The sequence below is a fragment of the Brachycentrus maculatus genome, unplaced genomic scaffold, assembly GCF_059751285.1.
Source record: "Brachycentrus maculatus isolate JH-2025_06_01 unplaced genomic scaffold, ASM5975128v1 h1tg000050l, whole genome shotgun sequence".
NCBI classification, from domain to species: Eukaryota; Metazoa; Arthropoda; class Insecta; order Trichoptera; family Brachycentridae; genus Brachycentrus; species Brachycentrus maculatus.
This window is the reverse complement of record NW_028280804.1, coordinates 954,300-981,823: the sequence shown is the minus strand read 5'-3', so window position 1 is coordinate 981,823 and position 27,524 is coordinate 954,300. Positions and strand designations below refer to the sequence as shown.

Sequence of the window (27,524 nt, the reverse complement as noted above, 5' to 3'; positions counted from 1 at the left end):
CTCCATATAGAAAGCGAAGTGGAGGAGGTTGGTAGGAAAAGGAGAATACCAGCAAAGGTTAGGACACTTGGGGTTGCATACCCATTCTTGTTCAAGCTTATGAAAACTACCACAAAGGTGTATGAGCCCCTTGAGGAAATAAATATTATACTTTGGTATAATCAATTCAAAACCTTGATGATATTATAAAACCTATTATTTTAGTTAGGTAGGTACTTAATTAAAAAAAGGTTTTTTACACAAAGCAATCACAACCAAAATAAAAATTTAATATTTGTTGTTTAAAATATATTTATTTTAAATATTGCATTCAGTTAATGTATAAGTAGGTATGTCTAATTTTTGGCTAGTATATTTGGAAGGATTTTGATGTTCCCATATAAGATTTTGTAGAACCTAGTATGTAGCGGAAAGATCCGAAATGTTGAATCCGGTAAGTTCCTACGGGTGTATTGTCAGATACCTCCCAGTAAACATTTGCTCTGCTGGTACCCAAAAACATAGAAGTCCTCTCCCAAACAAATCTGAAATAATAATAATAAATATTCAGCTTCATCTTTGATAATTTTTTTAAATAAATTTGTTTGAATTTAATTGAATAAATAATGTACTTCATACATCATCACTGCACTGCAAAGGCAAAAAAATATGATGCATACAAAATATATATTGATAATACTAGCAAAGAAAGTGAGAGAACCATTCATATTAAATTTAACATAGTGAATTGATTTTATTTAAATACTAACTTAGTTTCCCAATGGGCATCAGTGGCTACAACTTCCCAAGTAGAGTTGGCTTCATTATATTTCTCAACTGTCAAGTAAGTTCCTCCAGTCATCAAATTATTTCGAGGATTTCCTGACACCTGTAATCACATTACATATTTATATACAGTGAAACCTCTATCTATCGTTCCTCGAATAATCGTTTTCCCGGATGTGTCGTTTATTTCTTCTATACCGACTTAATTTCATACTAAACTAAACCGCATCGGTCGTTTCTCTATCACCATTTACCGCATTTATCGTTCGAATTAAGCTGCATATTTTATACATTTTGTCTGTTTTTTTACATTATTTCCAATTTTCTTACATTCAACGGCAACGTATGGGATAGTAACTATCGAAAGCTTGTGTAACCGATAGCAGGAGAGGTCGATATTGATGAAAAGGAGCCGCTGCCTGTACCTGCATTTCCAGAAGCGTGCACACTCTTTGAAAGAAAACTTTCTACAACGCATATTCAATAACCGAAACTGAAAAACTACGATTTGCAAAGCCGAAAATTTACTTTTGACTTACGAAAATAAAACAGTTAACTAACCAAAGTATTTTTAAAAATTCTATTCAGGTTTGTATTGTTTTTTTTTAATAAATACATTTTAGCCTGCGAATGGTTATGCAGATTGGGAGGATTACTCGGTCGTATCTATTTGCGTATTGACCTCTTAATTCCGCAATCATTGTTTTCCCGCATTCATAGTTTATTTTAATAGGTCCCTTTAAAATGATAGATAGAGGTTTCATTGTCTTTACTTATTTTGCTTACCTTATTTATTATCTTACTATACTTATTTTCATGTGTGTTTGTGTATTGCTTGAAAATTAGCCAATGGTAAAATCCATAGACATCATTGAAGTTATAAACAGAATGAATTTATAAATTCAAAAATATTTACTCTTTCATTTAGAATACTTACAAATTTAACATGAACGGTATTTCCACTCCTGTATCTTGCCTGAGGTTGTACTAAACATTCTCCGAATGAAGCGCCCCAGGGTGCCACATCAAATATTACTGGGCCTACTAATGATATGAGATCTTCTGAGAAGTCATCAGGAACTGGTCCTGGGTCGACTGTTTTATCCTAAAATATTATTAATATGGCAAAAGCTTAAACATATTATTTATTCTTACAATTACGTATACATACTTTACTTTGGAGTTGATAATTAATATTCACCTCGATTATGGCTTTTGCAAGTTGGTCAAACTTATACAAATAGATGGCAAGAGTGTTTGGTCCAAAGATTGTCGATGCTGCTTCATATCTTTGAGCCTAAAATCATGAAAAAATAAATGCAATGAAAATATTTCCAAAATATGCCTGAAATCCATAGACAGAGGCATTGGACATTCTGTAGTTTAATTTTTTTTTTAAATCAGCACATAAGGGCGTTTCAAACAGTTAGAATGCAGCAGGCAGATGAGGTCGACAAAAGTCTATTTTGAGCTTCAAAGATAGATATGCTGCCAACAGTAACAGAACTGTTGGTTGGCTGCAGACAAACTGCTAAAACACAGCCAATATGACACCTCTTCTCTAAATATCCTGCCACCTGCACATATCGCTGGTTAAGAGCCACAACGCAAAACACTGAACTCTTTATTCCTAAATTGGCATCTAAATCATCAACATTTTCACATTCGAAAAAGACACCCATGATTCTAGCATTGAAATGTCCATTTCATGAGTGTCTTTTTCAAATTGTTTTGCGTTGTGGCCCTTTGGCATATAACCAGCGATATGTGACTGTTGACAGCGATCAAACATGAGCATGCAACGGATCCAAGCAGTTAGTTTGCTGTCAGAGTTGATCATTAGCCAAATAGTCAGATGCAATGGCGGTAAGTCACAAGTGTTTTAAGAGCCAGTTTACTTGGTATGGAAACAGACTTAACAGCTTAAAGCAATTGGGGATCAACTGACTCAAACTGTCAGAGCTGTGCATTCTGCTGTTTCAGGACAAAAATTAATTTCCGGGCATTTCCAATAACCGATAAGCTCGACTACTCCAAGCTGTCCATTTATTTACAGCTATATATTGTGATAGAGAATTCTGTTGGACATGTTATAATGATATGAATTTTTTAAATTTTTACTTGATATTCTTCATGTGTGGTGATGTAACTACTGTAGGCATTGCTGAGTCCGGCAATGACAACTTTTACATCCTTTCCGGCTCCAGCGAAGGTGTTGGTCAAGACAGTACGCATCCTCCTTCCCGCCATTGTGGTAAACTCTCCCGGAACTCCCACTAGTACTAAATCTCCTAAGAGGGCCAATTGAGTTGTAATAATATTTGGCTGCCATTTGTACGGGAAGGTGATCTGAATATTAGAGGAAACAAATAAAATTTTATTTTACAGAAAGAAGCTCTGACTCTGGTCATTAAGAAAATCGGTTCAGTGAATATTGATTTATAAACCATATGAAAAGTTTTATATTTTTATTGTACTAGTAAATATTCCCTTAATTTGAAACTATAAACATATTTCTTATTTTTCAAAAGTTAGAAAAAGAAGAGCCAAAAGAGTGTGCCTGTGTTCACTCAACCAGATAAGACAAAGTAATAATTAAAATGTATTTTTATGGCACAAAAATGGAATAGGTACTCAAATTTCAATTTATCTAACTAACTAAGCATCACACCGCTTCACCACAGGGGTAAGAAAAATAGAACCCAAACCAATCTGTCTTTGCAAACAATCTTTGCCTCTTCTTCATTCATAAATCTCCTCATACATACCTGCCGATTGTTCCGACTCCTGAGCTGACCACAAATATATATAATATTACATATGATATTAGTAGTGCCAATAAGTGTGAGAAGGATAAAAATAATATCTCCATGTAAAACAATTTTAAGAAACATATTGTAAATACCAACTTACTCTTCCACAGGCAAGAAGAATAGGCTTAGGATGTTGACACTTAATGTCTTCCTCGGTAGGCTCAGCCAGCAAGTTCCGAACGGCGTCCCACAGGGGGTTGCCAGTGGTAGTACCCTGGCTGAAATTAAATGCTCCCGGGCCATCAGTTGTTCCCGCTGCAAAACTATAGCCCATTGAAGGTGAACAACCGTGGACCTTCGTATTCTAAAAATCAAATAACAAAGACTTAGTGATAGTATTAAGAATACTTTTTTTAAGTATACATATAAAAATTGTGGTTTGAAAATATCTGAATGTATATTAAAATACCTCATCAAATAATCCAGTGTCAATATTGTAGTTAGGTACATCAGTTTCAGGCATGTCTAAGAACTGATGAGCTAATTTTATAGGTCCTGTTATTTCTTGACCATTGGCAGTTTGGAGAAGTCGCTAAAACATTATGAAATAATATTATTAAAATTTATTACTTCAGTAGGAGCCAGTAATGACTCGTTGGGAATGCATTTCTTGTTTTGAAAAGCATAATCACTAACATATCATCCATATCAGAGCTTTGATAATGTTAGGTGTCTTTAATAATATTCTCAACTCGAAAAGATGTGTAAAATTCCAAACAATAAATTTGTGTATACATATTACACAAAGTTTACAGAAGAACAATAGGATTTATAGTAACAGCTTATTGGTTTGAACAAATATAATTCTAATTTTGCCATGATTCGAAAAATATTTTGAGACTCTGGCCTATTAAAGATTTTACATTAAAAACTTTTGATAATTAAAAAAAAGAGAAAAAAATCATTGAACTTTTTCATAAAATGTAATTTATTTAGTTTAATTATTTATTTTAAATGGATTACAACATATTTTCCAATTTTGATCACCGCTTTTGTTATTTTGTTGATAAAAATATGAATTACAGAAACAGCATTAGTTTTTACATGTTTTTTTTGGTCATATAGTGACATATAGCTTACCAATCCTTCACTTTGCAGTCGTTGGGCAATTATTTTAGTGCTTTCAAACATATCGGCACCCGGGCCAGAAGCAAAACATTTCTCATCTCTGTTAGCGCACCGACTGGAATGGACATCACATGGAACTCTCGTAAACTCGCACTTCGCGCCCATGATATTTGGTGAAATGTCTCCAAGATTGGAAGATGCGAAGGCGCCGACAAATTTACCCTGAAAATGGGAAAAATAATTTTATTAAATACTAGCCGTGCCTGGCTACGTGTTGCTCTGCCACATTCTGGTTAAATGGAAAAGAGCATATAAAAAATAGCACATATTCAAATACGTTATGTCGAAATTTGAAATCGGTGAATAACTTTACTGTATTTGTATACATAAAAAAAATTAATTTTTCTTTGTAAAAGGTAATTGTAAACATAAAAAATTTCATTTTTCTTTGTAAAAGGTAATCAATTAAAAAAATAACACAGTAACGAATTTGTAAAGGCAAGTTATAAAAAAAAATAGACTGACAATTTCTTAAAATGCATGTATGTAATAAAATAATTAAGTAAGTAGTATTTACTTATTTAGATGGTACTAGCGCCTTTCACCTTTGGATTTGGAATTTAGTTTTTGATTCTGATTTCATAATTTAAAAGAGTAAAAATACTACTGACCTTTCCTGGGAATGTTCCGGGTGGATTGATAGATTCTTCCAAAAGAACTGATGCGTACCCCATGTTATCGGAGGACACCAAGGTGTTGGTATTATTCATGCTCGTAGGATGCACAGCAAACCAGTTGATAGCGCCAAGGAGGGTGCCATTGGTCGATATTACCTTCAATTGACTGACTGTTTTATCGGTGTCTCCATCCGGATACCTGATAGTTGGCATAAAATATTTCTTGTAATTTTGTTACAAATATTTTTTTAAAATTTATCTCTTTAGTATTCAGAGTGATGCGATTCTACGCATACACTGCACACACGAATATCTTTATAAATGCATATGGAGGACCACAGAATTGCAAATCTGGCAACACTATTTTGATAATTTGCCAACCACAGAAATAATGAAAATTACCAACCTGACAATATTACAAAAAGGAAGCTTCACCTTAAACTGCCATGATTAATTTTAAACAAAAATAAGAAATTCATGCGACATAGACTGATTTAGTAAAAGAACAAAATGGTAAAATACAACTAACTCATGACAAGTTTATAAAGAAAAAATATTTTTTATTCAATATGTACTTAGTAATTTTAGATAAATGTAAATTTTAAAGAACAATTTTTGGTGTTTTTTTAATATATTTTTTAACATCCCTCAACTTTTGAACATTTAACTTTCGCACACATTTTCAGGAACCAATCATGTGCGAAAGTTGAGGTCCGCCTGTACCCATCACAACTTTTTTCACTTATAAAAATATTTTCACACAAAAAACTACTTACTTATCTCTCTCAGACTGGGGATTAAGCAAGTAAGAAGATGGTGATCGATTAATATTTGCATTAGCGACCCTCCCTTCCTTATAATATAGTTTTCCTGGTTGTAATGACTCATGAGCCATTTTGATACTCTGGAATGGGGTAATTACCATCAATAAAAAAAAAAACAAAAAATAAGTACATATCCCAAATGATTTGTAGACAAATGAATGGCAGATCTGATTAATTTATAGTATCCAGTAGCAGTGAAGAAACATCTTTGTGAATATAAGTAGTTTAGTTGTTATTTGGGTCTCTGAGTGATAGAATGATGTCTCAGTGGCTAACATAATAACTAAACTTAATAAACTGACAAATATAGGATTTCACCAGCACTGGGAATCATAAATAAATTGGATAGGCCGCATAAAAAAACACTATAAACAGTTTATATTTAAACATGAAGATGGAAGCATAGCTTCCAAAACTAGTCGTTATAGTAAAATAAAGTAAAGTGGTAAAAAACAAGTGTTTTTCTTTAACAATTTCACACACAGCATAATAATATTTAGCACCTCAACCATAACAGTTATAAAAATGTATTAAAATAGTAACTAACCCTGGCAATGCCCTTCGCATGAACAGTAACAGTCTGTTTCACAAATCCTAGGATAGAAATGTCATATAATAAGTAAAAGTTATATCCTCCTGGTCCAGAGTGCGTGTGAGTCGCACTTATTATCACATTAGAATGATCATACTGAGATCCGTATGATTTACTGAGCAGTCGCAATACCTGCAATGAAATTATTAAAAATATACTAGACCAAAGAAGATATTGAGAGAAAAATGTTTGCTACTTGCTCCAAAATTACCTCATTTTTTACTCCAACACTCATCATTCCGGTATCCGTGCTGACGAATACAAGCCTCTTGCTTCCATCGTCAAATATGAAAGCTCGGGCAAACTGTCTCAAATGAATTCCTCGTCCATTTTGTTCTGTATTGGCATAACCCATCTAAAATGATATCAAACACAAAATATACCAATAAAGTATACAGTATCAGTGATCAGAAATATATGTGGATTGATACAAATGAGGTTTTCTATATTTTTGCTTAAGTAGAAAATTCATAAAATAATTCAAGAATATATACAAACTGTTATCCGTATTCACAATTCATGTCAAAATTTGAGCTAGTTACAAAAACTCCATACTAAAATAAACTCCATGCTAAAATTACTTCATCTTTAAAAAAACTGTTGATATTGGTTTTTGCATAAGTATGATTTACTAGAGAATACACATGATCATTTTCAATTGAAGAAGACCGGGAGGCAAGATACAGGGGGTGAGGACTGCTTTTTTTGGTAAGGAGTTTTCGATATAAGATAAAATGTGAATGCGTGCATATGTCTACAAAATCCTTAGACTGTGATAACAGTAGCAACACGCTTCGATTTACTGGGATGGATGGTAACCAAATTTCCCGGATAACCGACTAAAATAAGAATAAAAATGTTTGATAACATAATTCTTTTCATAAAGGACATGGCAATAATTTGATCACTATAGAAATGTGCAAGATTTTGATTTTCTTTTACTATTTTAGCGATTTTAGATATAAAAACATCCAAAATCGCTTTCCGGTTGATCTAATCACAGTAAATTGAGAATATGCTCAATAGTGTTTTTTTCCTCACTACTACAATTGAGAATCCCAAGAGAGTTTCCCAAATTACATTATCAGTGAATAACGAAATTAAAATGGTAATTAAAATTCATTTTTATTTTGTGACATTGTGTTTATTTCATTTGACAGAATTTGTCCAATTGTGTTTAATGTAATATTGCAATAATTTAAATTTGATTTTAATCGTTTACTTCTTTATGTTGATCAATACTCACAAAATTAACTTCAACAGAGGGTCCTGTGATGTCCGCTATTCCAACTCCGACATTATATTCGGCTAGGGCACCTCCCACGAAGCATAACGCTGATAGAAACAGCACAGCTACCCGTGTTGTTTTCATAATTATCTCACTAATTGTCCTGAAAAAAACAATAAATCCTCTTTAAAAATCAGAATATTCATTATTTATACTTTGCGGGTAATTTTGTATAAGTTATTCTTTATCCTGCCTAAACAGATTATAAATATTATCTACTCTTCGTTTGTAGAATCCATTTTAAATCTGGTTATATATGTTTATAAATAATGAAAGAGATAATATAAAATTGCTATACATATAACCATATTAAGGCACTTCCAGTAGGTGAATATTGTGGATGGATGTTATAGTTGAACAAACTTATAAAAAGTATAAAAATCCTCTTATGCATGACTATGGTACCCGCTTCACCCACAACGAAGGGTTGATGGTCTTAAAAGTGAACAATAAATATTGAAGTTCACTTCAATACATAGTTCTTTCCATTTTTAATTTTATTTGAAGCCAAAAAAATTAATAGGTCAAGAAAAAAATCAAGAAAGATAAATATAAAAAATTACAATTTGTTTTAATATTTTTCTGTGTGTTATAAATGTGTTATATTATGTTAAAATAGATAAAAATAATAATTAAAAAAAAAAACGTAAAAATAAATACCTCCACCGACAAGACTTCCATATTCTTAGGTCTCTTGTGGGGGTCTCCCCGAAAAAATTCATATCTCATGAATGTATAGTATGAATGTATATATGTATGTATATAGTATGTATCTATATATGTATACGGAGGGCTATCTATATTTATACAATTCGTCAAAATGATAGGAAAAGTAGCTCTAAATTTTATTTCAATGATATTTGAATAAAATTTGTTTTAGTAAAAAGATTGACATGAAATGAGTTCAGGGATCTTTTTTGTTTAAAAAGTCCTGTGTATACGTATTGATTTAATAAATAAATGAAATTCTGAAAATAAAAAAATTGATATAATTTATGTATATGTATATATATATATATATATATATATATATATATATATATATATATATATATATATATATATATATATATATATATTTATATATATAAATATATATGTATATATATATATATATATATATATATATATATATATATATATATATACATATATATATATATATATATATATATATATATATATATATATATATATATACACATATATATTTCGTATTTGTTCGGATCAGAAAAATCCTACGTATTATTTCGGTGCAAAATGACTTAATTAAACCACCGCTGTCCAGCGCGGCCCAAAGTTCAATGTCATTAGTTGGTACACAGATGAAAACAAATTCTCAAAAATGGTGCCAATCAACATCTGATCGTAGATTAATTTTATTACATCACATCAACAATATAGCGGTCAGCGATTGCATAATGGATAAGTCCGGTTTACGAACACGTACTTTTTACATTTACGTACGAACAGCATTCAAACTAGGACCAGTTTACGATTAATACAAATAAAACGAGAATAATCATAGCAAAATTAATTCGTCAAATCTCCATGGAAAATTGATCGCCTGCACGAGGATTTAAATTTAGAACCTTTTGATGTCAGGTGTGTGCAATAATCAACAAATCAAAAACAACGAAAAAACTTTTTCTTCCAAAACTTTCACATAAATCTATTAATTATTATGAAAATTTACAGATAATAATAGTGTCCAAGTAAATCGCTTTCGTTAAATATTTATTATATTTTTTGAAAAATTATATTCAAAGACGACTTATCAGTATCATTTTTCCTAGACAGCGATTGGAAAACAGCAAAAAAGTACTCTTTCGAAAAATATATAATTTTTCAAAAATATATATGTTTGTATACGTCTTGGAGGGTAAAGGTACACATACACATGCTCATTATTAACACAAAAGCATGCTATTATTATTAAGAAATTGCTATTTAGTAGCGTGCGTGTACGTTCTCTGCTAGAAATAAGCATATTCATTTCGAGCGTGCTATATTTCTTTTCTTTTTCTTCTTTTTATTTTTCTTTCTAAAACAATACAATTCATAGTTGCAACGAACTTAAAATATTATTATGTTTTTAAACAAACAAAAAACGTATTTCAATTTCTGGAATAATTCAACTGTTACAAATACAACTTCAACTGTTTTTTTGGGGAAATATTTTATTTAATTTTTTAATTTATCTCTTTATTTATGTAATAGTAATATAATATACAGGGTGTTTGCTTGTTGTCTTTAGCTGTGAGCAAATTTCATTGACACAGTTTAAAAATGGAGTAGACATTATGAAGTGTTTGTAATGGATAATAGCCAATAAAATGGAAGAAGTGGACCTCTGCTGGAATAATTTTGTTTGTGCGAACTTCCGCTATGAATACCAATGATGGAACAATAACTACGTATGTAGGTACTACCAATATGTTATCGTATTTACATACGGGGGACTATTCTATAAAATTTAGGAATTATATTTGTTAATGTAACCCTAGAGTAATAAAAGTTAAAAGTTAAGTTTTGTCCGCCTCCGTGGTGTAATAATGGTCAGCACGCTCGGCTACCCTACTGTAGGCCCCGGGTTCGATTTCCAGGGGGTGGAGGGTCAAATAAATATAAGTGATTTTTCACAGTAATATTTATTCAATTATACCCTGGACTGGTACCTGAAGCTGAGGGCTGATCACATTTCCTTCATGCGTTAACGATCAAGATAACACTGCGTTTATATGATGCAGTGCCCTATGCACCATCGGTTGCGGAGTAAGGGGTTTGAAGAGTAATAAGAATCAATATTTTTTATTTCAAATTTACGGTAAATGACACTTTTTCTTAAAATCCATTGTGACACGTGTTTCGATGCATTCCACATTATTTTCAAACACCGAATGTGAAGCTACATACGTCTAAATTTTAGAGTTGTGTTCTAAGGATATTAAAGGATGTAGAGGGGATAAGAGCTGTACATTATTTTTTTCAGCGGGAACACGAACAATCAATTAATGAAGAAAATCAATAAAACAAAAAAATGTTTCAATAAAAAAAAAATAGTGCATGTTTAATCTCGGCTCGTAACGCATGTTTATGCTGAATCATTTAGTGCATGTTGGTCTTCGAGTCGACCAAAAATCGCACGTCTTAAACATTTTGTGTAGTTTTAAGTGTGTAAATGGTGCTATGGTGGTGAAGGGTGGTATTGTTTGCATGCTGTGGTAGTGATTGTCCTGACAAAGAGACGGGTACGTCTCGAAACCGGTAGACATAAAAATCTCGGTGAGTGGTTACATACTAATGTTATTAACATTTTTGTAAAAAATAAATAAGTAAAAATGACTAACCACAAAGTAAATGCTTTAAATATTAATAATCTTGAGAATATTAAAAAAATGTAAGGTTAAAGCATTTCTAGCATTTGTGAACGAAAATTTATTGACTCAATTTTTTTTTAAATTCGTAAGTAAGGATTAGAGAATTGCACCAATTTTCAGTGAAGATGGAAATAACAGTAAATAAGTTTCACTTTCTTCTACCAACTTCTACTATTGCGTACAATGTCGTCATGGAGCCAATCGATCCAATTGTTTATTCAAAATATTATACTAACATCACTGTTCGGTGTTTTCCATTGTCGCCAATCGATTTTCAGATTTCCTGAAAAATTATGAGACATTTTTTTTAATTCCTACATATAATAATTTACTTGAGCTTAGCTTAAAGGTAAGCCAATAATCTAAAACAGGACTGGAGGTCCCAGATTCGAGTTCTTGGGCGGGAACAAATATAAGAAACGATAAAACCCGGTAATTGGTCAGATAAAATGTCAGGAAAAAACTATACCTATAGTTGTTATTTTATTATATAAATGTAAGTGATTTTCACTAAAAAAATATTCAATACATACTATCGTATCCGGCCACGGGTTGCTGTGGCTATCTGGTTAAATGGAAAAGAAATAAAAATAATAAAAGGCACATTTTTAATATTTTTCATTCCACAATTCTTTTGTACTTATACATAGGTAATTGAAGCGCCCTAGAATTACAAATTTGTGGTAATAACGCTCTATACATTATACTCTATGTACATAAATGTTTGCTGTATTTATTTATTTATTTATTTAAACTTAATGTACAAAAAATAAAAAAGTACATTGGCAGACTTTTTGCTAAAAAGCAATATCTTTCAACCAACCAAATTATAATACATCACTTATTCCTTTCAACAACGCCATATATCAAAAAACATTTCAGGATATCGTTTTTAAAATGTTTTTAAAAAAATATAATAAAATTTATTTAAAATTAATATCAAGCCACTTATTGAAGTTTTTACTGTGCAACAGATCTTTTTAGGTAACATCTGAATGTTTTTTCTCCATTAGAAAAATATTTAGTATTTTCAAAAAAAATATTGAACAATACCTTTTCTTCAAAATGCAAAACAACACTTTCTGCCCTGTAGCGGGTAAATATTAAGTTAAATATATGCCGCTTTTTCTGGTATATAGTAAATTTTCTGGGCATTCCGAAAACAACTGAGAATTTACGATTTTTGATATATGACGTTGTTGAAGAGAGTGAGCGATATATTAACTGAAAAATACAACAATACATTTGATAACCGGTCGATTAATTAATTTGATTAATCAGAAAACACAATATCACCGATTCAATAAAAAAATTAAATTAAAACGAAATTTTGCCATTTTTGAGTGTGCATCTATGTTGGAATGAGGGAATTGAACGATGGCTGTTATGAACTCGCACATACTGTCTTACGAGTTTGATCAATATATCTAGAAGTTTAAAAAATTGGAGTATTGTGGTTGTCAATCATGGGTAGAATTGGTGAATGTTACACGTGTGTAAAGTGATCACTTAATTAATCAAGCCCATGACGGTTGTGAGCCCTGTAAATGCCCAGACTTCCATATTATTCTACGTCTTTTTTTGAAATGCCAAAAAATAATGTAAAAGGATTTCACATACAATAAAACAGCAATTACTATATAGCTTTTTTCACTATTATTTTGGGTTCCATCATTACCGGCATAATCAGTTTGATTTCGGTACTTTCTATCCCACACGTTGGAATATTATTGAATGTAACAAAATTGAGAAGAATATAAAAAACACAGACAAATATGCAAAGTAATTCAAACTATGAATGCGGTAAAATGGTGATAGAGAAACAATCGATGCGATCTATTTTTGTTTGAAAAGAATTCGGGGTAGAAGAAATAAACGACACATCCGGGAAAACGATTATTCCAGGAAGGATAGGCAGAGGTTTCACTGTATTGTATAAATAATATCTGTGAAATTAATGTTTTTCACATTACATCGTTTCTAAGCAGCGATAATAATAATAATAACTCACAAGACGTTTCATTGTTTACGTTGGTTATAAAGACCTCTCGAGTTACTTGACCGAGGGACATAAAGGTCATATTGGTTGACATATTTATCTTTATGTATCTGCACACATCTTTATTGCGGCCTCGTGCGACTCCCATTTAAACAATTTATGGTTATGGTCAAATACAGTGGTGGGATTCAGCAGGTTAGCACCGGTTCGCTAGAACCGGTGCCTAAGATTTTTAGAGTTCGCCGAACCGGTCCTTAACCCTTTGTTGTCACACAATATTCTGATTGAGATCATGTATCGGAGCACGCTCGGTCTACTGGGTCCGCCACGTTGTAAAAATATTTGAGCCTCACGAAGAGAAAAAAATATTGGAAAGATGAAAAAAAAAATAGTGCGAAAATTCAGTTAAGTCATTGCATTTAGTCAAAAGAATAAAGTGAAAGATATACGCTTCAGCATTTGGAGCATTCTCAGTTGTTACGTGAATGTTCTGTTTATGTACAGAATAAAAAACAAATAAAAGAATAAATGTAAAAACTATTTTTTTATAGGGGGGTGGGGGGGTAGTACCTGAACCGGTTCTTGAAAATTTTTAATCCCATCACTGGTCAGATACCCTTGTTGCGTTTTATGCCAACGCTTTTTTTAAGTGTTTTATAATTAAGTTTATTAGCAAAGTAAATTAAAACGAAATTAGGGATATTATTGGCAGTCGGGGGTAATTAAGTCGGGGGGATTATTTCATATTAAAATTTGAAAACAAATAAAGGGGACACATGTCGTTTTATACATAACAACATTTGTTTATTCTTGTGTACATACTCGACATGTTGGATTAACTAATAATACATAAATTAATGTGCCTTCAAATTATGTACATTATACTTAATTAAAAAAATTAAGTATGCTGATATTACATTTATATTACATATTAGTATTATGTACATTTATGTATACTAACATATTTTGAACGGGTATTTTTTACGCCTGCGGACCGCTGGCGACGGGATTTGATAATTACATATATACATAGTTAAGACTGTAACAAAGAGATTGGATAATTCCTTCTTTTCTACCTTTGAAATGAGGCCGGCACATAAGGTAAAAATACCCTTCCCGTCCTTAAGCATCAATCGATGGAACGGGTAGAAATTACCTTTCCCGTCGATATTGCTAAATACAACACTGCAGCGCCATAGTTCAAATGACAAATCAAGGTATGTAAACACGGGCACATAAACTAGGTATGTAAACACGGGCAGGAATCCAACTCCCCACCCAAGTATCCAACCTTCTTTCTGAACCTAATTCTAGAATTGCGGGCATAATTTCTAAAATGATAAAGCTAAACGCATTTAAACTCTGAATTTTTTTATTAATTGTTATTATTATTTTCTATATATTTTTTTTTGTAAATAAAAATAATGTTTGACACTGGCAGAAACATCCTTTCACTGGGTGACTGCCAAATAAATAAATGAAAAAAAAACTAGGTATGTATTTTCATTATTTGTAATTATAACATATTTTTATAATATTTCGATATTAAAAAGATTAGTATAAATTGTAATTGTTGTTTTTATCATGTGACGATATTACTGATGTTATCAATTTAAATCATTTTCTTACGCATTTTCAATTACATTCAGATTGCCCATATCAATAAAATAACAAGAATGACAATTAATTATTCACACGATTCATCCATACCAAGTAAAATTACTTCCATCATTATATATTTACGTAAAAATTCAATATAATCCTTTGTATTACATGTTCACAAATCCTGACGATATTGTTGCTGTGGGGGGTAAAAACTGGCTGCAAGCAGCAAACAACCGGAGGATATGGAAACAAAGGGAAGAGGCCTATATCCAGCAGTGGAGGTTAGAGGGCTTATAAAGAAAAGGAAGATTCACAAATCCTATCTAGAAAAATCATGAGCACGTTGTTTGTTTGTTCGTTCGTTGTTTCAGACAAAATCCCGCTATCCCAGTTACTTCCCGGTAAAAATGAAACTTTATTATAGATGACAAAGTTTAAAAATAATCAGCTGTGATGGATTATTTACGATAGTTACTTTCATTTATTTGGCTTTACTGTACGCTGGGGGCATTACGGTGTCCCGGTTGAACATTTCAGTAATCTGGGAAGCCTACAAATCACCCTGAAAAACCAATTTTACTAAGCTTTTTAAATATTTTTTCACATAAATATCATTGTAACTATGTATGTGTATACCTCTTTGTATACGTTTCACTTGAATACCTCTTAAAATCGGACAAAATTCTCTTGTGAATGTGATGGATATCACAAGATGTCTCTCATATTATGTGGGAATGTCCCATTTTTGAAAGGGAGAGATCTAAATGTGACGGATCTTGATTGATGGATATAAACTAAACATGCTATAAATCCTTGGCAAGGAAAATTTTCTAAGGCAACTAACAAATATATATTTAAAAAAAAACTATGCAGGTATGTATACCTAAAACCGGAATTACAAAAACGTGACGTGTATATTCTCATCCAGATGAATTGATTTTTTTTTCGTCACTAATATAATTCAACAAAACCTTCGAACTAATTCAATATGCTCGTACAATACACAGTAAATAAAATGACTTACCCAACCTCCTATCAGCAATAACAACAACAATGAAATGATAGTTGAATATTGTAGCATTATTGATTTTTAATATAAATATTGATAGCGACTGATATGGCAATCGTGATACTATTGTGCTTCTTTATTGTTGAATTATATATAAAAAAGTTAAATCTTCTTCCAGATGTATTCAATTATTTTTTTATTTAATTTTTACATTGTAAACACCACTTTTTCTTAAAATATATTGTGAGACTTGTTTCGATGCATTTCGCGTCATATTTTTTAAAGAAATATTTGCGTTTTAATGATTTACAAAAACGTTTCAATTTCATGCCATTCACTACACAAGGACCAGTCCAGGGTAATTAAATAAATAAAATATTAGAGTGTAAAATCACTAACATTTATATTCCCCCCCCCCTAGGAATCGAACCCGGTACCTCCAGCACGGTAGCTAAACACGCAAACCATTACACCACGGAGAATATTTATATTTGAATATTTTTTCTATTAAAAAGCAAAATTAGACACCACTTTTTCTTAAAATATATCGCTCACTCCTTTCAACAACGTCAAATATCAAAAATCGTTAATTTTCAGTTGTGCATGTTTTCGGAATGCCCAGAAAATGTACTATATCCCAGCAAAGGCGGCATATTTTTAACTTAATATTTACCCGCTACAGGGCAGAAAGTGTTTTTTTATTTACCAACATAAATATAATACTTCTGGATTGTCTTTTGTAATAACCGATTTTTTGTATGCTGCTACCTCAACGGCTTATCATTTATCTTCCAATTATTACCAGATTACAAAAGTACGTTTCTACATATGTATGTAGGTTTAGTGTTGTACTATTTCTATATAAGTATGTAGGCCATGTTCATTTATGATATATATTGCCTAAATATAATATGTATAATAATCGTGTGAACTTACTCTATGTTTGGCGTTGAAACACAAAACAGAAATCACAGCAATACATGGATATCTTAATAATAATTACACGATAATACTAAAATAACTTAAGTACTATCAAGAATTATTATCAGTGGAAAAGGCAGGTATTGGTTTGGTGATTGTTATCGCATTTAATATACATAACAATGAGATAAATGTTCGAGCAACGAGCAAAATTTTGTTAAAAAAGCTTCGTATGTGTAATTTCAAAAAAGGGTTTTTAAATTTCTATATAACTTGCAAATACCGGACTAGAAATTTTGATAAAATAAAAATATTTTGTGCTAAATAACTGCCAGAATGGTGAACCGTAAATTTATATTTTTTTGTAATATAAGAAATATCAATTATCAAAAAGTGTAAAGCTGTTAATTATCAACTTAAAAATTCATCATTCGGTTTTTCAAAATAATTGTATTCAATGAAACTAGTGTTGAAACGCCTGCTTTGGAATTATATTATATTTTTCTCTACTTGCATGTTAAAAAAAAGGTTTTTTTTTTAAAATACAATCTGCTACTATTCTTTGGGTACCCGGTAACAGGTCACGGCTCATTGATTGAGAAACGCTCATCTAATGTACGTACCATATATGTATTTCTTCTAACGGCCTTTTACTTATTTTTTATTCATTTTCTTATTAGTCATGAAATTTACTATGCGAAAGATTATGATAAGAATTGAAACGAATAATTTGTTTCAAAGTTTTATTATTTATTATTACTAAAATACAAAAAATATTTTACAATGTCATTTTAAGTACCTTTGATTATAAAAATTATATTTTTTGTTTTACATTAACATCTTACAACGTTTTAAATAAATCAATGAAAACAAAACTGACTGTGTTATACCTACATATATGCAAAGCATCTTTATTTAATAAATCACGGCTCGTCAATGATATACATAGTATTTAAAATCCTATATTACTCCCGAGCAGTAGAGGAGGAGGCTTGTCTGCGGGTAGGATAGGGAAAGTAAATTTGAAAATATATTAAAAACACCCAGAGCAATTGAAAATGAATCATTCTTGAATTAATTTTGAAATTGGTGGGAATCGAGCCAGCGACGCCAGTTTTACAGTCGAGCGTCTACCCAATTACGCCACGGCGGCTATCTTCTCTTGTCGAGCGAATGTGGACACGTGCAGAACGAGGAGATAATGAGGTAGATTTAACTGAAAATGCTAGCTTCGGGAGAGCTAGTATTTTTTAGCTAATGAGAGTGAGACCAGTAGTGCTAAGTTTAACCCCAAATTTAGTAATTCTTAATCAATTAAATCTTAAGAAGCGCATTGAGTTCAAGCTTTGAACACGGTGTGCGTCCGAAATATCGCTGCAATTCATAGAAATGGTAGATTTATACGATAAAAACACTCAAATGATAATACCCTGATGTCAAACCAACCAAGGAGGGATCTACCACTCCGACACTTACTGAGAAGAGACAGAAATACACACTTTGTAAATTAAAACGAGCATATAATTCTCCCCATCCTTGGAAGCAAATGCCTTTTTTATAGATAGGAGTTGTATTATTAATTTACCTTGCTTATTATGTACAAAGTCTGTAGATAATTAAGTAAATTTTTGTTTTATCTAATTTTAAAAAATAAGAAATTTTATTTTAATCTGTGTTGCGAAAAGGAGGGATAATCTAGATCTAGGGTGTGCAAGCAAATATGTACCTGGGCGCTCCAGCCAGTGACCCATGTAAGTCCGGCACTGCCTTGGTGAAGATGAAGCCTTGGTTACAACATTTTGAGTGTGTCCAAATACTTGTTCACAAATCTGGATTATCTCCAATTATAGGAGTTATTTTTCATATTATTTTTTGACATCTCATCAAAGATGAAGAAGGAAGTCTGGGCATTTACGGGGCTGACGACCGTCATAGGCTGGTTTAAGTGATCAAATTCTGGTTTACACACGTGGAAGTTCTATATATATATATAAATATATATATATATATATATATATATATATATATATATATATATATATATATATATATATATATATATATATACATATAAATATATATATTTATATATATATATATATATAAATATATATATTTATATGTATATATACATATATATATATATATATATATATATATATATATATATATATATATATATATATATATATATATATATATATATATATATATATATATATATATATATATATATAAATATATATATATATATATATATATATATATATATATATATATATATATATATATATATATATATATATATATATATACATATATATATATATATATATATATATATATATATATATATATATATGTAATAAAATAACTAGGTACCTACCTATACATTTTATTAAGTACTTACAAAAAGTACCTACATAAAACAGTTCTACCACCAGATGCCGCATGCGTCGCTCAGAATAAAACAAAAGACTTCCGATAATATTATTAACTGTCAGAATCAGATAGATAGATAGATAGATAGATATAAAAATTATTATAAAGATAAATTAAGAATAAACTTTAATTACAAAGCAACACATTGTTTATTTTATTATTATACACCCACTTTACATATTATTTACACGCAATTTACAAAAGAAAAATATTACCACGTTATAAAACGACAATTTCGTTAATTGGAAATGGATTATGAAACATTGGATGTATTAAAACAATTACTACAATATGTTCGGAGTGAGAGAGAAAAATTAGAAGATGATCAAAGAAAACGATTAGAAGATAATCAAAGAAGACGTGGAAATCTAAGAACTAGTGATAAAATTAAAGATAAAAGTCCATGTAAGATTTGTGAAAATTTAAATAAGGGAACTCGATATCACCCTGAAGCAACGTGCTGGTTTAAAACAAAGGAGGATGATAAGATTAATAATAAAAATGAAGACATACAAATAACACAGAAACAGTGCTTGAAAAATGAAAATAAAAATAAAGTAGAAAAAACTTCTACGAAAGACAAAATAAAATATACTCCAGGAAAGAAGAATTTAGAAGTAGATTGTCTAAGCAGGAATCCAGTATTAAAATCGAATGAAAATGCAGATGAACAATTAAAAGTTGTAAATTTGGTTAAATTAGAAGATAATTTAAAAGATCAAAATAAAAATAAAGACATACAAATAACACAGAAACAGTGCTTGAAAAATGAAAATAAAAATAAAGTAGAAAAAACTTCTACAAAAGATAAAATAAAATATTCTCCAGGAAAGAAGAATTTAGAAGTAGATTGTCTTAGCAGGAATTCAGTATTAAACTCGAATGAAAATGCAGATGAACAATTAAAAGTTGTAAATTTGGTTAAATTAGAAGATAATTTAAAAGATCAGAATAAAAATAAAGACATACAAATAACACAGAAACAGTGCTTGAAAAATGAAAATAAAAATAAAGTAGAAAAAACTTCTACGAAAGATAAAATAAAATATACTCCAGGAAAGAAGAATTTAGAAGTAGATTGTCTAAGCAGGAATCCAGTTTTAGAATCGAATGAAAATGCAGATGAACAATTAAAAGTTGTACATTTGGTTATATTAGAAGATACTTTAAGAGATCTGAATAAAAATGAAGGAATTCAAAAGAAAAAAAACAAATGGATTGAGAAAAACTGTGTCTACTTTAAAAGGGTCAAGAAGAAAAAAAAAATACAAAAAAAAGAAAGAAAAAAAAGAAGGGAAAAAAGAAAAAAAAAGAAAGAAAGAAAAACTTTATCATATCACTAAACTTATACTAGTCCCTTCACTACAAGAAGATGATCCGGAGTTTTTTTATGAAAATTTTACCATGAATTTTCATCCCCAAGGGGGGAGATGTAATAAAATAACTAGGTACCTACCTATACATTTTATTAAGTACTTACAAAAAGTACCTACATAAAACAGTTCTACCACCAGATGCCGCATGCGTCGCTCAGAATAAAACAAAAGACTTCCGATAATATTATTAACTGTCAGAATCAGATAGATAGATAGATAGATAGATATAAAAATTATTATAAAGATAAATTAAGAATAAACTTTAATTACAAAGCAACACATTGTTTATTTTATTATTATACACCCACTTTACATATTATTTACACGCAATTTACAAAAGAAAAATATTACCACGTTATATATATATATATATATATATATATATATGAAACAATTTTGAAACATTGTTCTTAAATCTCTACATAGAACTTCACTAGAGACATCTATTGGTCAGATGGTTTGATGAGATGTCAAAAAATAATATGAAAAATAACTCCTATAATTGAAGTTAATCCAGAATTGTGAACAAGTATTTGGACACACTCAAAATGTTGTAAATAAATTAACTGATCAAACTAAAAGCTTAAATAAGCTAAAATAATTCAGTAAATGCCCAGACTTCCATATTCTTCATCTTTGATGAGATGTCAAAAAAATAATATGAAGCCTTGGTTTGTTTATTCTCATAATTACTGTTAGCGTTCTGTTGTAATGCAAGTTTTAAGATTTGTTTGCTTTTTTCAAGACACATGATGTTTTGACCATTTACTCGTAGTTAATAGCAATATTGTACGGTAAGTGGTATCCGACTAACTAGTATGCCTTGGTCTAGTTGTGCGTCTTATACCGTGTTAAATCTGATTCTGGTTTGCGTTGCTGTAAAATTATACTCCTTCTATAAATTAAAAGATACTTAGATAATCGTAACGAATTTATAATTGACTTGTCCAATGAAATTATTAGTATTTAGTGTAGTAATTACTATTGAATTGGTAAGCGAATTCTGGAAAAAATTCTGTCTCCTTCACAAATTTCAAATATGATTAACGCACGACGCCATTTGCAAAAATTATAACATCTTCCGATAGGATGATTAATTTTGCGCCACCTATATAATAAAAGAAAAAATATGTATACTTTTTAGCAAAAAATAAAAAATATTGTAACTAATTAACTAAGCAAAAAATAAAAAAAAACACCAAAAAAATTTACACTTATTAGTATTAAAAAAAATCTTTTTTGTTACTTTATTATTTGTTATCCAGTCTTGTTAACCCTAATCCCATGTCCTAAAATGAGAAATAGAAATTACTCATCGGGAATATTATATGTATATACTTATGACTTATGTATGTGGTATGTTTTGGAAAAAAATACACGGGGCTTTAAAAAAATCGTGGAATTTGAAGATCAAAATTTAAGGATTTTTACTTTGGACACAAATTTTTTATACTTTATTCCTGTAAATATTTGTAAAAATAAAACCAGTGCATTTTTCATGTTTTATTTTTAAAATATTTCTTTTTTTTTAAATTTATTTATTTAGTAATAAAGGTTCAATAAAATTTAATCGTTGATCGGCAACAAAAGACGATGCCGGCCAGAATGTTACGGTCAATGGAGAACGCTACAGAACCATGATTACTGACGTCTTAGTACCTCAGATGAATGGCATTGATGTGACAGAGCTGTGGTTTCAACAAGATGGCGCAACATGTCACACGGCGCGTGCCACCATCGATTTATTGCGGGAAATTTGAATTTGGATGCCTCTAAAATCACACCCTATATAATGCATTACGCTGAGTGTTCTCATTATTGAATAAATATTACAACTCTACCTAGTTTGGTAGGTATTCATAAATATGTATTATGTATACGATACATACTTGCACATGCTAAAGTGTAAATTGTACCTAATATAGGTCATGAATATAAACTCGTTATCAGGGACCTTTTTTTAACACTTTCACTGCCAACAGTATTTGCATTAAATGTTTTAAAAAAATTGTGTGTTATTGTTTTATTTCATAAAATAATTGTGTTTATTTTGATACAATTTAATATCAAATTATTGAGGATTTTTAAGTGTCATACACGGGTAACCCTCACGGCTCAATTAGAAGAACTCAGAAGATGGCGCTGTGTCAACCACCTTGTCGATTTGAGCGCGGGATCGTGTCACTTTAAACAAATAGTGCGCATGTCTGACAGCTCAAAAAATGTAGTAAAAAATGTATATAGTGTCAGCCATCGGTGGCCGGCAAAGCGCAATTGAAATGTCTTGTGTCAGCCACCTATGCGGCATACATTTGCATCGCGTTCTTAACACTTTGATTGCATTGTCACCCACCGGTGGGCGACAAGGCGCAATTAGAATGCCTCGTCAGCTACCGGTGGTCGACAAGGCGCAATTGGAATGCCTTGTCAGCTACCAGTGGCCGACAAGGCGCAATTGGAATGCCTTGTCAGCTCCCAGTGGCCGACAAGGCGCAATTGGAATGCCTTGTCAGCTACCGGTAGTCGACAAGGCGCAACTGGAATGCCTTGTCCGCTACCAGTGGCCGACAAGGCGCAATTGGAATGTCCTGTGTCGGCCACCGGTGGTCAGACAAGTCAGTCAAAGTGTGAACGCAATACAAATGAATGCAACATAAGGTTATCTCTTTGCAATAATCAAAATGGTGGATAATCTAATCTTGACAAAATTTTAATGGTAAAAAGATTACGCCCTTTGAAGCTCGTGGCTCTTATCTGTTATTTGGGATATTGTTGTAGGGGGTACATTTCAACAGTTTTTTTCTCCTCGTACTTGTATTATACACAAGTTTGAAATCCTGAGTGACATTAAACAAAATTGAAAAATTTCGCTTTTAATTTTCTCGAATACATGTAAAATTTAAATTGCACGCAAAAACATTCAACGTGTTAACTGTATGCACAAAACTTGAAATATCTTCCTTCGCAGAATAGACTGGTATGCGCAGATGCAGCTTGTTATGCAACTTTACTGAGCGAAAGTAAATCTTTATAGCAATTTTTTCATCAAGGACAAAATCCTGTTTAAATAATTTCATTACAGTATGTATGAAACGAAACCAGGACATCATTTTTACGGAGGTTATTTATTTTACCATAAACTCTATACACACCAATGACATTATTTTGTTTATTTTTTATCATCATACATATACGTAATTACAAATTACAGATTACGATAATGTGCCTTCACTGAGTTTTCCCGTCCCAAGGGAACATCACATTTATAAAATTATTATTCTTATTGTAACCCTTATCCGCACCCAATGGTGCATAGGGCACTGCATCGTATTGACGCAGTAATACTTGATCGTTACTTATATTAAAGCAAGGTGATCACTCCTGCGCTTCAGGGTAATATTAAATAAATATTACAGGGTAAGATCGCTGATATTTATTTTCAACCCCGCCCTGGGAATCGAACCCGTGACCTCCAGCACGGTAGCAAACACGCTAACCATTACACCACGTAAGCAGACAAAAAAATTACTAAATAGATTTTAAAAACATATGCATAATCAGATCATGAATCTAATTTAATTATCAAAGTTTATTTTACTGTAAATATCAATATCATTGGAAAAATGGGTTTTTTAATAGTAGTAGTAGTGCGTGCATACGTGTGTATGTATTATTAATATTCCGATCTAATCCGATAACACAAGTTTGATCAATCTGAAAAATATTATTCAAAGTTTAACTTGTCAATGGCATTATCCTTATTGTTTTTTTTCAAATATCCTCTTAAATTAACTAAGAAATATGTAGAAGACAAAGCATGAAGTACCTCTAAATGTAATATTAATTTAAGCACATAATTACAATTCTCAACATTAAGAAGACTATTTACTAATTACATTACACATTAATAACTGGTTCAAGGTCGCGTGCAATGTTTCCTGTCGCCATTTTATTTTTCAACCATATTTTTAATGTCGTCGTCATAATTATTACACACCAATTTAATCGGTAGCCAGCGAAAATCGCGTTTCGTATACAAAGAATTACGTTTTTACGCACATTTTTTTTGCTAATTAACGGTGGTAAAATTGACTTTGACATTCGGTTTTCTTAAATTTCTTGGTTTAGTCTAGATAAATGACGGCGTTGCTTAGTGAATAAAGCATCTGACCGGACACAGAGGACTCAGGTTCTGAATTTTGATACAGATTTTTTTGATAGAAAGTTTTTTCCCATGAATTCATATTATCAATTTTTTCCATCTTCATTTGTACAATCAATTCGTGTTTATTTGTTACAATTATTTAATGAAAACTCATTATGACTCTTGCCATTTTATGCGATATTTTAAAGTTTTAATTTCCTATTTTACACATTAGACATTACTTTTTAAACTAATTTAGATTTAGATTTTTAATTTTAATTTAGATTTTTTTATTATTTATGATTAAAATACAATATAATATCTCCTTTTTCCTCAATGTGGAGGATGACAAAGAATGTCACGGTCATATTTTTGCCCAGCCAATAGCTAAAAGCGATAAATGTGTAATGAGGCAATAATAAAAATTTAATTCGTAAAACAGTTTATCATGAAGAAATATGATATATCAATGGCACCTCGAGTAACGAATTCAATTGATTTAAGCCGTTTTCCGATAAGAAACCATGTAAATGGATTAATCAGCTCCGGAATTCAGAAATTTGGTGTTTCTAGTTCAGCTAATTGTCACTCAAAATCTGTCCAATGAGATTTGTTTTTTTTTATACTTTCATTAATCTGTTTTTTCTAAATTATTATTTATTATGAATTGTCCTAACTCTTTTACATAATTACCAGTTAATATATTATGTCCTTGAGATTTCAGTCCGCGAAGTAAATGACTCACTGATCGTAACTCGAAATCATATTTGTAGAGACGTTTCGTCGCAATTTTTGTTCGTAACTCGAATAAACGTTCATAACCCAACGTTTGAATATATTTCTACAATAAAATAACATGCTATAAAATTTGCTTCACTTATTGAAATAAGTGTAAACACAAAAATAACGTTTTTAAATTTTTGATGGAAACATATTTATAAATATTTTTTTATATAAAATAAATTAACTTCGTTTGAAATTACTTGATTTTGTATTTAATCATAATTTAATTATAATATCGAATGGTCTCAAAGCAAGCTTCTAAATTTGCTCACCCAACCCAACCCAAATCACCCTACTTTTTTAGTTGGTGCTTCAAATATTAATTATATTAAAATTTATTGAATTTTATTTGTTTTAATTTATCTCTATAGTTTTAAAAAAATAATTAAAAGCTGAAACGACATGTATTGTACAATACAATTTATGTGGCCTTGGGTGATGTCATTAGGTCATTGAATTCTACATTTCATTGTAAGGTGAAACAAGTGCCCTTTGTAAATTCAAAGACGATCAAAATAATAGTCACATAATTCACTCACAAATTCGTTATAATTATACACGAATTATAATCTGAGCCAACTGAACATCAAAGTAAAGACCTTTCTTACTATTTATGTACAATATTTTTTTAATTAACACTGGTAATGAAATAATGCCACGTTCCTATATAATAAATATCCATAATATGATACAAAATTTTGATCATTAAAGAAAACAATTTTTTTTACATTAAACATAATTGGACAGGCACAAAAAAGCCACACGGCAGAAATAAGTCATCATTGTGGTAGATAATTCTCAGATCTAAACCTAAATCATTCATGCAGAAACATTTTTTTAAATACGAGGATTAGTGAATCACAACCGTGAATAAAAATATAACAAAGCCAATTTAAGTGTCATTGTCGATTGCCAAAGAAAATAGAATCATTATTGGACAGAACAGTCCAATATTAAAATATCAGAAAATATTAAAATACAATGATAAAACTTGTTGATTGATTTTTCACATTTAAGATAAAAAAAAAACTTTAAAAAGAAATAGGTTTTATTGTCATTTCGTAATGCAGTAATGTAGGAATAAAATATTTTTTTCCTCCAATCATGAAATAACTAAATACTTAAAATATATTTGCAGATTATTGTAATAGTCTTGAAACGAAATTCTGAAATTTGAAATAAGATTAATAATTTAGAAAAAAATCACTATTACAAAAGCATTTTGAACATAATAAATATTATATTCATGGATTATAAGTTTTACGCTTATATATAACATTTAAATATATATATATATATATATATATATATATATATATATATATATATATATATATATATATATATATATATATATATATATATATATATATATATATATATATATATGTATATATATTTATATATATATATATATATATATATGTATATATATATATATATATATATATATATATATATATATATATATATATATATATATTTTTTCTTTTTCTTTTTTTTCTTTGTTTTTTCTTTCTTACAAACCGACCCTCAGACGACGCCCGAAATATGTCTAATCTAATGCGAGTTAATTGTTATCAATTAAAACGTTAATTGATGAACAATTATAATATAATTATTTATTGTAACAATATTTAAAAGAAAATAAATACAACAAAAATAAAAACCGGCGCTCCGCGTTTTTGTTGATTTTCTTCGTTGTCACTAAAGATTACAACGTAATCGATTATTTCCACACATTTCTTTAATGGATTATTTGCATTTTTTAAAGATTAAATCAGTATTTAAAATTTTCGCAAACGCAAAATAATCTTCGTGACCTACCTCGTTTGTAT

The 27,524-nt window shown here is 30.3% G+C and overlaps 1 protein-coding gene across 2 annotated transcripts in view; it reads right to left on the bottom strand.

Moving 5' to 3' along the window:
• Positions 1–273: 273 nt before the first annotated feature.
• Positions 274–27,524, bottom strand: part of CDase (neutral ceramidase) — a 28,228-nt gene continuing 977 nt past the window's right edge. For both annotated transcript variants that reach the window (XM_088277798.1, XM_088277797.1), the window contains exons 2-14: positions 7,986–8,130; positions 6,951–7,094; positions 6,695–6,871; positions 6,100–6,227; positions 5,318–5,522; positions 4,659–4,868; positions 3,988–4,110; positions 3,679–3,882; positions 2,887–3,114; positions 1,967–2,062; positions 1,703–1,870; positions 750–868; positions 274–524 (exon numbers count right to left, since the gene is read on the bottom strand). In XM_088277798.1, coding sequence (XP_088133924.1) covers positions 347–524; positions 750–868; positions 1,703–1,870; positions 1,967–2,062; positions 2,887–3,114; positions 3,679–3,882; positions 3,988–4,110; positions 4,659–4,868; positions 5,318–5,522; positions 6,100–6,227; positions 6,695–6,871; positions 6,951–7,094; positions 7,986–8,111 — 2,106 coding nt within the window. In that variant the 5' untranslated portion in view covers positions 8,112–8,130 and the 3' untranslated portion in view covers positions 274–346. The remainder of the gene's footprint in view (positions 525–749; positions 869–1,702; positions 1,871–1,966; positions 2,063–2,886; positions 3,115–3,678; positions 3,883–3,987; positions 4,111–4,658; positions 4,869–5,317; positions 5,523–6,099; positions 6,228–6,694; positions 6,872–6,950; positions 7,095–7,985; positions 8,131–27,524) is intronic.